Source organism: Anser brachyrhynchus, assembly GCF_964034855.1.
Source record: "Anser brachyrhynchus genome assembly, chromosome: 1".
Lineage (NCBI taxonomy): Eukaryota > Metazoa > Chordata > Aves > Anseriformes > Anatidae > Anser > Anser brachyrhynchus.
Window position 1 is genome coordinate 61,532,378 of NC_137694.1, and position 15,393 is coordinate 61,547,770.

The 15,393-nt window shown below is 45.1% G+C and overlaps 1 protein-coding gene across 9 annotated transcripts in view; it reads left to right on the forward strand.

Moving 5' to 3' along the window:
- Window positions 1-7,121: 7,121 nt before the first annotated feature.
- TMEM178B (transmembrane protein 178B) overlaps window positions 7,122-15,393 on the forward strand; it is a 228,789-nt gene continuing 220,517 nt past the window's right edge. For 4 of the 9 annotated variants that reach the window (XR_013942355.1, XR_013942356.1, XR_013942357.1 and 1 more), the window contains exon 1: window positions 7,132-9,329. Coding sequence is in view for 3 of the 9 variants with exons in the window: in XM_080569041.1 (XP_080425167.1) it covers window positions 8,948-9,329 (382 nt within the window). In the remaining 6 variants the exon portion in view is untranslated. Of the gene's footprint in view, window positions 9,330-15,393 lie in introns of all 9 variants that reach the window. The other 5 variants (XM_080569040.1, XM_080569042.1, XR_013942359.1 and 2 more) reach the window with 5 other exon arrangements.

Genomic DNA, 15,393 nt, shown 5'->3' on the forward strand with positions numbered 1-15,393 from the left:
ATCATTTGAATAACAATAGATGAGAGCTAAATGCAAAGCTGTTTAAAAGAGCATCATACATGTGTCTAAACTGAGTGCTTATCATCATAGATGTCAGCTCTTTTTATTTAGACACACAATGTATATATATTGCATATACATTTATGTGTATATACATTCTTCTATTTTTTGATTTTAAGTGAGTCTACTCAGCTAGGACTTTCAAAGCCACATGAAATACATGAAGATTGAGGTCTTACTTCTGAGTCATGTTCCAAAATGGAGGAGTGTTTTTAAAGAATAGGATTTTTTCCAATCTAGGTGCTATTTACGGTTTTGATTACTGTTTTTCTTTCCAGTCTGGACTGTGATGATTTTTTATGATCTGTAAATTCTGATTTTTTAACTAATCCTTGTTCTTCTTTTGTGACTAAAAGTAGCAACAAATTGAATTGGCAGCTGGGAGCAAATCACAGATGTGGTATTCATTACCAAAGACCGTGTTAGACTAGATCTCTGTCTTCTGGTGGATTAGTTCACAAAACACTGCTGATATAACCCATGTCCAGAAAGCTCTCTGGGAAGGCACAAAGAGTTGTGAAATCTGGCAGAAACTTCGGGAATGTTGTGCAGCATGACTTGCCACCTCAAGCAAACTAACAGTACTGCAGGTGCACCTTCGCATAAGACTGGGTGTATGAAGTAAATGTTGACGCACTACTGTAAAATCAGAGTTACTCAAGCTTTAATGTATTGGAGATCAACGTGTTAGATGTAGCTTTAAGAATAACAGTCACTTCTTACAAAATAAGCTTATTATTAGAAGCCAACGTCTGAGTTTTTGCTCTGAGTCGGTATTCTTTGGTCCTAATATCTCATCTCTGCCACCCCAAATTCTTGCTGTTTCAATAAAAATCCCAAGATTCATGAATTATAATGAAAAATAGTATCGCCTGTTTTCAGCTGAGCCCAACGATGGTGGTGTCGGAGAGCCCTTTTCCTTTGGTAGCTGGCTTTAGGCAGCAAGTAGTCATGCTATTCAACTCCTGCAATGTCCCCTCCATCGCTGCAGTGGGCAATGGCTTTTTCCTGCAGCAGGCTTTAGGAGAGGAGGCCAGGCTTGCAATGTGTCTGTGAGGTAAATGCGGGGAAGCACAGTGTGGCTTGTATGAAACAGTAGTCCTCCTAGCAAGGCATTTGGGGAAAGAAGGTCTGGGGAGGAGAGTTCGTGTGAAACTTATTCCAATTCAGAGGAGAAGCAGCTGTAGAATATGAAGGTGTTGACTACAAAGTTGGCAAGACATTAAGCAGGAGGCATAACAGCGTGCTATAATAGCGTGCTAAGATCACAGGGCGCACCAGAGTGAAGCTGAATCTCTCCTTGTGAAGGCAAGGTCTACGATGTATTTTCTGTTGTATGGAGATGAATTTCAGAGAGCCCTGAAGGCCAAAGGTTGCCTGCGTGCTTTGGCTGAGTTGTCTCGTAGCCCGGGAGAACTCATTGTTTCAACAGAATTTTATACATGTGCAATTTAGGCCTTTCCTTTTTCTTCAAACTTGTCCTGATGCCCCTCTGACTGAGTGGAAGAACTCAACAGAGACAGGGACAAGGCTGTTCCTTGAGTCGCTTTAGTGTTCAGCTGTGAGCGTGGTGCCCATTCAGGTACTACCACCTGTTTGAAAAAGATAAAATATGTGGGCCCACCTTTAAAGGTGGAACAACAGGCTCCAAATTATTCTGCAGTTTACCACAATGCCCTTGATCATTCCATCGGTGTGTAGGCGGTACAGGGATAACGTCTTCAGCAGACTGACTGCCAGGCCCTATTTTCAGCAACTTACAGCTTTGCTAAACTTCAACAGTTTGGGCTAACGTTTTCCAAGTAGTGGTGTCTGCCTTGGGCAGTGTTGGGGAAAGTTTAATTATTACTTACTTTAAAAAGTTGATCCTTGTCTTGCCTGAGTTTAAAAATACTCCTGGAGACGTTCAGATGAGAAGCAGTGGTTATCATACACGGTTAGCTGTGTCTGCAGGGTAGCCTCAGGTAGTTCACAGTTATGTGGCTTTGACAGTTGACAGCTAAATAATAAAGAGTAAGTTTTCACAAGAGGAAGCAATTTCAGTAGAAAACTACCAGTGTTCCTTTTTTTATTATTTTTTATTTTTATTTGTGTGTGTGTGTGTGTTTTGATTTGTTTTGGTTTTGTCTTTGGAAAAATAACGTTATACTGAGGTTCTTTTTTACCTGGGTACTGTCTTTTACCTGTCTCTGTGTGAAGCAATTTAGTGTTGGCCATTTCCTCAGTTTTATTGAAAAACATGATGCAGAACTACTCTCCTGCATGTCTTCCTGCTTTCTGCTCAGCAGTTCATTTTGCTTCCACCTAAACCAAATCCGCTCTTCCTTTGCTACAGCCCATTCAACTCCTGACCCCCTGATTAGCGCTCTCAGCTCATGCATGCTTCTCTTCTTCACAACTTCAGGTCACTAAGTGACCCTAGGAAAACACCAGAATAAAAATTTCCTATGAATTGCCATTCGTTTGTGTCTTGCGTTCATAAAGTAAGATACCTGACCAGATCCTGCTTTTTACACATTTGCCATTCGTGGTAGACAATGATGAACTACAGCTCTGCAGCCCTGAGATGGTGGCTGTTTGGTGGGGTGTTTGGAAGCTGTGTAGTGATCCTTGCAGAGAAACGCACCTAGGAAAAACCATGGTCACAGCATTAAGGCAGTTGAACTGAAATTGAAACTTAGGTTTTATTTTTCCCTTTGCTAGGGTTGCTGGTATGAATCTGGGTGAGCCAAATAATTGTCAGTCTTCACAACTGGTGTCCACATGGTCCCTGTTTTGTGGGTATCCTGCTGCAGTTAGCCACGAACTGATTTGTAGAGATACTGACCACTGTGTGCAGAGTCAAGGTGACTGGGAGCTGTTCACTGAAGAAGGAAAATACCAAGTACTTTGAAAGTTTTGGTTCTAAGCTTCTTTAACTGAGCACCCAAAATGCACTGACATGTTTGAAAATATTGGCTTTTATCTCTGTTCCTCAGCAGGGAGCTGTGAAGATAAGTTCATTGATGTTTGTTACAAACAAACAAACAAACAAACAAACAAAACCACCCTCAAACATTACAATGAGAACACCACTAGAGAAAACCCATGAGGACATTAATCATTCTGCACTCAATGCAAGATCGGGATGCTCTGCAGTAAATAGTCCATGCACCACACATTGGATGATATGGACAGCGGAAAATTTGAACAGCATTCACTAAGTGAGCAACGTCCATCCTTTGCACTGGAAAAGGCAGGAAACACATGAAAAAAAAAAAAAGTACTTAAAGATTGCATCATAATGTGCATGCATGGGTGAGCTTAAATCTGGAGTGCACTAACTTGCTTAACTTGGGAATCCTAATGCTTTTTATAGAGATATAGCAAAGCAGAAACCTTTGGGGAGTTGGCAGAGGGAGGACAGGAGACATCCAGATAGGTGCTAGCGTGAGTGCAGCTGGACACTAGCGTGTACATAGCTGCCTGCCTAATTTGGGTGTACGTGTGTGTGTGTGTATGGCCAGCTTGTGCTTATGTGGCTGGCTGGTGTTTCCTTCCAAAAATGCCTTGCTCTACTAAAAGTAGAAGGAGCGTCAACAACTGTTTTAGGTGCCTGAGTTTTAGATGGCAACTTTTATGTGCAGTTTTGAGGTCCATATCTTCCTTTTCGTTGCCTCTGCTTGGTTCTGAATCACCCCAAAATCAGCTGGACTGTTGGTGGGAATTGCCCTAAGTTGTTTCTAGGGCAGAGGCAACATCTTTCATGTCTGTGTTACTTGAACAGCTGGCATAATGGGGATTCACCCACACCGGTATCCAAGGTGCATTTGGATGATAAAAAACATTAGTAGCTATAATTTGTTGTATCTGTGTTTGGTTTGATTACTGTCTTGTATTTGAGATCCTGTAATTAGAGAGGCGAAGTGCCTCCAGGGTCAGCACTGCTCCAAGTAACACAACGCTGGCGCGAGTTCCTTTGCCTTCAGTAGGAGGTTCATTACAAAGAATGAAGGATGGAGCCCACGGAAATTAAACATCACCTCTTGGGAAATGCACAGCACAAAGAGAGAAGGGAAATACCGAGGATCATCTCTCCCTGTTGAATAAATGGAGTTAGCGGCACAGAGCCTGAGAAATGGGCAGCACGTTGACTTGCTCTGTCCCCTCCCCCACTAGATGGCACTGAACTCTTTTTCTTTAAAAGAAAAAAAAAAGGAGGGAGAAGAAAAATATGGTGGAGGTCATCTTGATGAAAAAAAAAAAAAAAACCTACTAAGAAAAGCAAATTGCAATTGGTTCTCCACTGGCTGCCCTCCCCCTTCCAGCCGGCACCCTGCCCATGTGCCCCTTGGTGCGGGCACTCCTGGCTTTTGTGTCTGGGCTTTTGTCTCTCTTGGAGGGAGGTGGGCGAGGGCAGCTGGAGGATGCTAAGCAGAGCTGTAGCAATCTGGGGGGCAGTGGGCAAGAGGCTGGCCTTAGCTGTAAGATAGCATCAGCAGCGAGGTCTAAGAGGCAGCGCACGGGGCTTGTCACAAGGAATTTGCTCTGAGCAGTCTCGCCAGGCTCCGCTTCTCTGTCCCGTGCCTCCAGACATTTTATCTGTGCACCCATGTGCGTTACCTTCCCCTCCGTACCGCTGAAATCGCAACCTGCAGAGAGCTTCCATGTTAACCGTTTACTAAAACTGCATATTCACACCCCGAGTCACGCAAGGCGGATGAATTAACTCCTGTTGCCAAGATATCCTTCATTCACTGCAGGGTGAGGTTTCGGTGTAGCACGCCCAAGTGCATGTGGACTTCTTTTTAAAATGTCTTTCCCCCAGTTTACGCTCATCTGAAGATCAACAAGGATTGTTTTTTTCCCCCCCGTGGCGAGGCGGGGGTGGGGTGGGAGGAAGAGAATTTAATAATGATCTGTTTGTGCTGAGAAGGGGCTGTCTGTAATAATCCCGAGAAGAGACAGAGGCAAGGTTGGTAATGCCTGCAGCACGCAGCGTTCTGCCCCTCTTGGAGAGAAGGAGATAATGATGAGCAGAGAGAAAAATGCTTAATTCTAGGAGTTAAAGTGGAGCTCATCTGAAACCCAACGCTTTCTCCGACATTTATATATTTAAGGTGACTTGCATGAGGATATAGATTGCCATCTGATGTAGCTACAAATACGAGCAAAAAAAAGTATATGCATGAAGACTGCCACTGAAATGCCTTTTCAGAGAAAAAGATAAAACCTGGAACCGCACGGCAATTTTTGGCTCTCAACCCTGTGTTTAAGAACAAGAAAAGGGAACAAGTCTGGTTTCTCCCGCTGCAAAAATCCCCCTGTCCCAAACTCTCTTTCTTCCCTGGAGTGGGACAGAGACACCTGGCACCTGAATCTTACTGGGTCCAACCAAATTCTGGTTCTTTGGATGGTAATCCTAATATTTAACTGGAAAGCAAATGTTGGCATTATAAGGTTACGTGATTTACCTGCCCCCTAACATATTTTTGGCCAACATTGTAAGAAAAACAGATCTAGTAGCTGGGTCCGCCGTTTGGCCTTATCTCTAATCTTCCAGTTCTGTGGTATAAACAGAGAATAAATGCAACAAACCTGCACTTGCTTTAAAGCCCGCCTCACGATAGAGTAAGAGAACCATTAAACCCTTTCAGCACCTGGTTCCTGCTTTTTATTTACTGATGGGTTCTTAAATCTAAAATCCAACAATTCTATCAAGCAGAAAGATGTTTGGCAAAATTAGGCTTGGTCCCTGTTCTCATACCCCAGCTTGGGACTTGATGCTAAAAATTGACAAAGAAATCCAGGTGCACTCTTGCCTCTGTATGGGCACAATGCAAGAAACCTGTTTGCCATCTTCTTATAGGATCCCGAAGCTTTTTGACCACAAAGCTCTAATTTTTTTCCCTGAACAGAAGACAAGTATGGCTTCTCCAAGCCCATTATTATATTTATTTATGTATTTATTTTTAATGCACTGGTATGTAGTTGCTTGAAAAATCCTGTTATAGAAGGTAATCTACCTGTGTGAGCTGTTGTATGCATGATTTTTTTTTTTTTTAAGCCTTAGATCCTTAAAAATTTACCTTTGTTATGAACAACAAAGGGAGGCTACGGCTAAAAATGTAAAGTGGTGCCATTTCAATAAAGCAATTATCTGGAGCTTTCCAGATACAGTTAATATTCATAACCTAACACTGAAATTTTGCAATCGAGCTGTTTCAGCAGATGTGTCTGATCACAATGTCTATGGTTTGGATGAATGACTTCCCCTTGTGAGCTTCTTGATCGTGCTAGGGGCTTAGACAATATGGTACACTTAAAAAGAAAAACGGTTTAGTGGGAGAGGTGCCCTTATGTAGTTGGAAATCCCAAATTACTTGGGACCTTGAGTACCTGATTCCGGCACTCAGAGAGCTTCTCTGCCCCCCTTCTGTCCTCCCTTCTGTAGCAAACACGATTTGTGTGGCTACGGCTAAAAGCCAGCACAAGCCCAGCACTGCCCAACAGGAACCGCCAGCCCAGGGACTCCTGTCAGGGCTAGGTTTCATTTTAGAGGGCACAGTTTGGGATGCAGGGGCCAAAAGTCGGTTGGATCCTGCGCAGGTGTAGGTTTTTGCAGCACCCATGCCTGGGGAGGCACGGGGCTGCGGACCTTTTGGAGCAGCGGGAGTGACCGCAGCGCTTGCTGCGGAGCCTGTGGTGCATGGGAGCCAGTACCGGGTGCAGTGGGATCCCTCTGCCAGCTCCAGGATGCTCTGGTACCTAGGGCAGGGTGTGCCAGGACCCAGAGCGTTTTGGTGAAAAAAAATTATTCTTATTTCCTTTTTAAACGGCACCGTTCTGAGTCTGGAGGCCTCCATTTCTGGATCACACAGAATCCAGGTCCTGAATCCAGGGTCAGCTCACGCTTCGCGTTACATGGTAGGTGGGATTTTTTTTGGTGCAGTAAGAAACAGCTACAGTTGTCTCGGATTCGGGTGGCACAATGTAAGGTCTCGCGACCAAGAAAGAGCAGGATCCAGTTAAATCCAGGTTTTACATTTTCCCTGTTTAAGAAAGTAAGGCTTCGACATTTCCTGTCTGCGAAGTGGTGCAGTTTATCTTTAAGGAGGCTAGAGAAATAAGAAATGAGTCTCACGTTGCATGGGTGACATCACTGGCTTTTGGCTCCGTGCTCTGTATTCTCTGTCTGTAGGCTTTAGCCAAGGCTGCAGGGCTCAGTGTTTGAACAAGGCAAGATTCCCAGGTGTACGGAAGATTGGATTCACTCTTATTTGGGTTAAAAACGGTGAAATGAGATTTCTAAAGCTCACGGACTCCAGCTCGCCTTCTGTTGCTTTTGATTTCTACAAGATGGGTGAGTTATTCCCACTAGAGAGAAAGGGAGTGGAAATTTAAGGAGAAAAAAAAAATATGTCTGAATATATATCTGCTGATGCCGGGGATGCGGTTCATATGAAGCTGCTGAGCTAAAAACCTCAGCCCCTACGTGGAGAGCAGGCCATATGGCAGAGAAATGGTGCAGACCGAAAGCTGTTGACAACTGTTAGGGGCTGCTTTCCCCTCCCCGTGTAAGGTGTGTAGCTTTTTTTCCTCCCCCCCCCGGTTTGTTTTGGTTTGATTTCCCCCGACCTCCCCTCCCCGTTCCCGAGCATCCTCTCAGCCAGCCATCGCTCTGCCTGCCTGCCTTCATCTTGCAGATGGTTAACGTGCCCGTGTGTTAGGAAAACTGTGCACAACAAACCGAGGCGGCGGTGACGAAGGAAGCCGTTCAGATACCGGCGGAAGGGGGTGGAAGAAGGATGCTGGGGCCGAGGACCGCTTCCAGAGCTGCCTAGCGGGAGGTGCGCGCTCCCCGCTCCGTGGCAGCGGATCCGGAGGCCCCCGCGGCTCCCTTGGTGCCTCTCGCCCTGTCTGGGTGCAGACAGCCGTCGTGCTCACTGCCACGTCAGGGATTTGGGGTGCTCGGGCTACGGCTGGCCAGGGAAGGGGTCACTGCACGAGGCTGCCCTGATGCCAGCGCAGACAACGGGACCGGCCGAGTGAACAGCGAGGCTGGCGGAGAGGAGCTGAGGTGTCTCGGAGAGGAGCTGAGGTGTCTCGGAGAGGAGCTGAGGTGTCTCGGAAGCCAGGATGCCGGCTAAAGTCTGCTAAGGGGGAAACCTGTGCATGCCTGCATTTCCAGTCACAGCCGGGGAGCTTGTGTTTCAGCCGCCGTTTAAAGCAGCAGCAGCAGCAGCAACAACAGATTGCTCGCCCTCCGGCTCCCTCCCTTTCGACCGGCTTTAAACCCAAGCCAGCGAGCGACCGTCCGGATGATGCTCTTGCTGGGCTGCTGACAAAGAAAAGGCAAGTCACCCCTCTTGAACCCGGGACAGCTGCCCGCCTGCCTCAGCGTGGGAGACTGCTGGCTGCTGAACTTTTCTGTCCTGCGATGCTGGGCTGAACCTCCGGATCTGAAAGCCATCCCTCCTGTATTTCCCAGCTGGTCAGACTGAAAGAGATTAATGGACTGATCAAACAGCCGTAGCTTTCGAGCCTCGTCGGGGGGGGTTGCTCCTTCAGCCCCCATAGCTCGGGTGCTCGTGGCGAGGGCAACAGGACGCCTTTGTACAGGCGGCTCGCCGGCTCGCTCGAGGTGGGAGGCTGTGTTTCTCCTCGCCAGGTCTCCTCCGCAGAGGAGCAGAGGCAGATGAGCCCCCAGGACTGCCCCCAGGGCAGAACTTTGTAGCGCTCCGGGCGTCCCCCCGCAGCGTGGATGTGAGCCGCACGAGTTGGGGATGTCTGAGGCAGCCTCTGCCGAGTGACACCCAGCAGCTGCTCCGGAGGATTCGGCGTGGTCTCACGCTCAAGGGCTTTGCCTGTTGTGAAGATGCCCATGGTGTTTCTGTGAAGCTGAGGTATGGCTGCTGGAAGGTTGCTGCTGTATGCTGGCCTCTCCTTAGCTCTGTGTGCCCTGGGCATGCTGGCTGTGGCGATCTGCTCTGACCATTGGTACGAAACTGATGCCAGGAAGCACAGAGAGAGGTGCAAGAGCATCACCACTAAGAGAAATGATCCTGGCTTCATATATAACTCCAACAACAACCTGCCTCTCAGGGCCAGCAGGTCGAGGTTGGACCGCTGGGAAGGGAAACTCCTCTTGGCAAGGAACAGGAGGCAGATCTTTGCCATGAGCGCGGTCGACGAGTGCAACAGACAGTACAACTCAACCAACATGGGGCTCTGGAGGAAATGCCACCGGCAAGGGTTCGACCAAGAGCTGGAGGAGCTGATTGCCAAAGGTAAGGGCTGTTTTTTACCAAATGGACGTGCCAGGCCCTCCTGAGCTGAGCAGAGCCATTTGGGCTCGTGGATGGGAGCAGGTGTCTCCAGCCAAGCCCCTCTCCTTGTGGAGGGCAAGGTGGCTTGGCTGGGCATTGCTTCCCACAGCATTGCCAGGGCAGTTCCCCACAGGGTCTCCGCTGCAGAGACGTGGGGCTGGGGAGCAAGGGGGCAGTGGGGTCACCCACTGCAGACACACCCCAGAATGTCTCTCTCGTGTCTCTGCCTCTCTGAGCTTATTGCAGTCTGCCCATCACCATGGTATCAGAATATTTTCCACGTAGTAGTAAAGTGCATTAATAAAGCAGGCGCTGGGTATTTTTTATTTTATTTTTAGTTTGACCCTGCTGACTCAGGCAAAGTACATATTATTTTATTGGAGGCTACATATGTCTGTATTTCATCGTTCCCTTACCAAATGCCCCATCAGTCCGGAATTACACTATTCGTAGCGCTCACATGCAGGCTTCTTCTATCCTCAAATGGAGAGTAAACAAAGAGAAATGCTAAAAAGCGGGAGGAAACACAGCTTGCTGTTTACACTGAGCTGTTTTGGAAAATTCTCAATGCCTACAAAACATAACATGAATTTATTAGGAGTGTTAGGAATCGTTTTCTCTCAGAGTGGAGGTGCATCTGCTTCCCTGTAGCATTTTTGTGCTATTCTTTTCCTTGTCTTCTGGTCCTCCTTATTCTATTTTCCCCAGACATGCCAGTTCAAAATGATGGTCAGTTCACCTCAAATGTTTCTTTGATCTGAAGTATATCAAGGGGAGATGTGCATAAAACCCTGTCTATATATCCCGTCTATGAAAGATTTATGTTTTTGCAAGATGACTGGGGTTTCAGTTAGGGATGACAGCATCTTTGCTGCCCACAGCATGGTTACTCCATGCAACAGAATAACATTCCCCTCCCATGGTTCTTCTGTTGCATTCTGATGTTTCTCTGGAGATTTATTTCTATCACAGCGAAATCATTGCTTCTTACACTGGGCAAGCTTTAAAAATACTTGTTTTCTCCATGTATTCTCTGTCCCAAACTCCCTCGATAGCCTGTGTTAATTCCCTCTTCAGGCTCTGCACGCAGAATTACGCTTAAGGCTAATTACTCGTGGGGGATATACTTTCACATGTGTTTGCCAATGTGTACATCTAGTTCCGTACGTCTTACAAGGGAGCCATGGAGGTTCGTAGCACAGCATAGACCTGCACCGAAACCATGCACACAGGTGATGTGGTGGGGAACCTGTCTGTGTTACCACTGATCCTTAATGTCTAGTTGCTATTTAATGACCTACGTCGGATGAATTGGTGGCTTCAGTCCCACTTGTAATGGGCAAGTGTCAGCATCCTGGCACCTTGCTGCTCGTGCCGATGCCGAGAGATCCTCTTCTCCGCCTAGGTGAGGGCGCGGGCGTGCTGGACCCGCCGTTGAGGGCAGGATCGCTCTGCCACATGTGCTTTCCGTGCTCAGGGCACAAACTGAGAATTTCAGCCTTGCTAGCGGGCAAACATTGCACCAGACCTCACCTTGGGCAAACAGAGTCTCAATTACTAGAGAAGCTTTTCATCTTGCAATAAGTTAGAGTCATTCCTCTTCCACCACCCGCCTTGCCCTGGGTTCAGGGATGTCCAGAACCCGCTGAAATTCCCTGGCACCAGGCTGTGTGTTGGAGCGGCTCTGTTAAGTGTTTGCGATGGAGGCAATGTGGCATCTCACACTGAGGTGGCTAAATGCAGGAGAAGATAGTCTTCAAAATACCCTGTTGTGACTTGGGCGTGGTGAACCACCCTAAATACACACCGCCTGGCCAGCAGCAGGGCTTCCTGGGCTCGGGTACGGCGTGCGATCCTGCACATGTATTTCTGGGCAATAACCATTGCTCAGTATTGGTGCCCAGTGTCAGGAGAGCAAACAGTGCACATGAAGGAGGTATGCACAGACATTGCTGTCTGTAACTCCTGGCCTTCTTTGCAGGTTTTTGACACACATTTAACAAACAACTTCACTGCATGTTGAGAGAAACCTTAAAGGAGGGGGACTCAAAATGCTGAATACCAACACTATAGTTCATTTGGTGGTGTTTTTGGAGGGAGGTTTTACCTATACTGCAGGTCTCAGTTGTGATGAAGAGTGTTGCTTTGGCATCTCTGGGTTGAAACATAGAAGAACAAATGTAATGGCCATTTGATAAGATTCAGCTTCTGACTTGTTCAGAAATAAAACCTAGGATAGCAGTATTGTAAGATTGTTTATTCACTTAAGTACACGGCTAGATCAAAATGAATGGATTTTACTCTCCCTTTACCAAAAAGTAATGTAAAATAATTGCCTATTAATAATGCTTGTGTGCTGGAATCACTGAATTAGAAATCTGATATGTGTGTGCAGGAGCCATCTTTACAAGGGGAAGCAACTAGTGTCCCTGTTCCCATCTAAGGTCAGACATCAGAAGTTTCTTTACAATCCACAGCTAAATGGTGAAAGTGGAATAAGTACAGTTGGCATTGCTGTCAGATGTTGAGAACAGCTACAAGTGCCAGAGGAGGCAGGTGTTCGAGGTTCATCTCGACCATGCTTGTCTAGTTTTTCTTCCATGTCAGACACTCATCTGGAGTTAGAGACTGCAGGGGTGGTGGTGTTTGGGCAAAACATGCCTTGTGCAAACATGAAGAACCACAAATGTCCTGTGCCTGTAGCCATCAAATACCCTGGCTGGGGTGCATATTCCTGTACAGAGGAAATATCTCTCTGGGTAAAGCCAGAGCTCCAGGGCAAATACCATATAAAAGAGGATGGCATTGGTACACAGGCCTTTTAGTCTCCATCCTCTGCTGGCTTGTTAATTAAATCTGGTGCACCTCTTCCGGAACTGGATAAACCAATGAAGGTTCTGGCCCCAAATATTGCATATAATTCTATATGTAATTGAATGTGAAAGCTATTAAGTTTTTTTCTTTTTTTACAGAAGCTAAGTGATCCATTTATTTAGAGACAGATCCCACACTTTTCCCTAGGCAAAACTTCCAGTTTTGAGAATGGTAGGTTTGTCTATCAAAGGATAATAAAAAAATAGTCATTAAGAGCCTAACTGGCTTTGCAAATGCCCTGCAGTTATTCTGCTTGTGAACTCTGCTGAAATTAATACAAGCTGTAGGCAATGGCTCATGGCAGGATCAGGCCCTATGGTACTTGGCGGTATTCTGATGCCAGTGGTTTTAAAAAACTGTTCTGTATCTGGAGATTCTGGGTCACTTTTTAAATTCTATTCTGTATTTATTAGTTTTACTTCTGGCAAATAAATTAAAATTTATGTTGGATTTTGCTGGAAAAGCTGGAAACCCATTGCGTCAGATTTCTTATGGATAGATATAATGTACACTAATGTGTATATAAGGTAGTTGGTTCCAGTTATAGTTCTCCTATCTATTTTTTATATCCCCATAGAATCTAGGTGAATATTTCAAAATAATGCAATTAGATAAATAGGCAATGAGTTAAAATAAATTTTTACAACCAAGCATACTCAGGAAGAGGCAGGCAGACATAAGAAACCAAAGACCTGAAGAATATTCTAACACTGCATCAAAACTAGGCAATATGTTCTCTTCATTATCATAATTGAAAAACAAAACAAAGCAAAACCGAACCATAAGAACCATAAATTCCAATCAATAAAGAGACCACTGGAGTCAAACATGGAAACCCAGGGCCCAGTCTGGCTAACTTTTACTCACCTGAATAATCTTTATTCCTGTGAATGGGCTATTTGGACTGAGGAAAAGCACTCTTATAAAGAAGGACCAGGCAAAAAGAAGAGGTTACGAAGTTGGTCCTCTGATTCTGCCTTGGCATTTGATCAAGTCTTTTAACACCTAGGGACCAAAGTTTCACTCTTGATCCCTGAAGCTCTGAGCAACCAGGAAACACTGGCCTTAGTTTTGTCCAGCACAATGCTCCAAGCTTCTTCTGATTCTCAGGCATCTGTACGGTCTCCTCAGTGAATTAAGTAGCCCTGCTGCTTAATGCCCTTTTGAATATAGTGTTCCCTATATCCTGTTAGATCCACCGGCTTCCTGTTTGCCACTGAGTTTATAGCAAAAACAGCATTTCCTTAGCCTACCAAAAAATCCCAGGGAACCAACCACTTCCAGCACTATGCACGCAGAGGTTAGCAATGCAGGTAAGCATCCATTCATGGCAGGGAGAAGGCTGAGTTCATTTCCTGCCATGGCAATCTCCAGCTCACAGTGCCTTGCATACAATTCTTAGTGACCCCAAAAATAAACCTGCAAGCCACAGGGTCTGTCTGCATCATATGGCAACGCTGCTCAGATGCTTTCCTGCTCTAGTTGAGAAGGAAACAAGAAAGGATAAAAAGAAATTACATCGTTTAATTGTAAAGGTACGATAAAGTACACAAAGAGGCTGCACAGTAACCAGAGACTGCTCCATTTTGACAATTACTGCTCAGAGGACCTTGCATCTCACTTCTGGAGGTCTGCCAGTTAAACCTGCCCGGATGGGGCTCTGCTGCCTGCCATTGGAATCCAATTTTATCTAAAAAAACCTTTACAGTGACCTTATTATTTCAACTCCCCTTTTACCTTTCTTCCTACCCCAAGATCCATGGGAGCTGTAGTAAATCCTCTTTAAAAAACATTTTGTTGTGTGTATGCTTACACCCGTGTCACCACTGGAAAGAAAAAAAAAAAAAAGAGGAAATAAGAGAAACTAATTCCTGGGCAGCCTACCTCCGCACCAAATAGTATGCAAGATTTCTGAGATGAAAGCCTTCTCTGTTCTGATTGTCAGATGCATGGCACAATTGAGGAAGAAAGGCTTAACAAGACTACTCCATCCGTCACTAGGGATTATTTATACACAATTGGAAAAGCCTGAAGAGAGGCTACGTGCAGCTATCTCTAGGAGTAAAAAGATTCCTTTTCATACAACTACTTGCAATTCTACGAGCCTACCTTTCAGTTCTGTAGATTTAAGTTGTAAAATGCAACGTTTTTGCCAGGCAAATTACAACACCTGTTTTTTCATGTATCCTCCATACGTTTAAAGTATGTAAGTAAGCGCTTTGTTTATGTGTTTGAAATCCCACCAAATGTACTTGTTATAAAAAGGACTTTATTGAAGCCTTGATTCTGATCCTAGTGAAGTCAATAGTAAATGTTTTATTGAACATGGTGATGCAGCAAGTTCAGGCCGTTAGTGTTTCCTTTGAGGTTAAAATTGTCCCTGTGAAGAAAGGCCAGCACAAGGTCTGTGCTCCATTCTGTCACACCGAATTTCTTCTGGAGGGGTTAGTTAAAATTTAAGCAGGAGATAGACTTTGAGTTGAATCTTAGGTTAACCAAGTATTTTGCCTTCACTGTTTTCAGTGATGTAGTTTTCTTAGTCCGTCGATGCAGATGGGAAATCAAATAACTGCATGTTTCTACAAATACAGGAAAGACATTCTCTTGTTCAGAGATGTTCCAAAATCATTTAATGGATGAAATCACTGGTGTTTCATGTGTGTGAGTTCCAGTAGGATTTGGCCCTTCCTTTTTTTAAATAAGCAATTTTAATACATTAATTGCATCAAACTTAAATAGCAATTCATTAAAAAGTACCTTTACCAGAAGTAATGAGAACCTGACACATTCCTCTGACACATCTGAGATAATTAGTTTGATAATACATATCTGCTAAAAATACTGAGAACATATATGTAATTTAACAGAGATGCAACTGTTTTTAATCATGCTCTTTTAAAGAGCGAATTTCAATCAAGCTGTTGGCTTTGAAGCAAAATTGCCAGTGAAGACGAATGGAAATTTTGGCTGAGTAAAAACGATGGGATCATGCCCTTCTCAACAGAAACTGGTATTTGCAGAGCTGCCTACAGGACTGCGTGCTTAATTCCTGTTCATTTAACTGAGCATCCAAATCCTTTTGAGTAACCTCAGCATTTTTATCCCTTTTGCCTATTGCTTAAAAACTTCTTTAAAAGTGTGGGTAAAGATT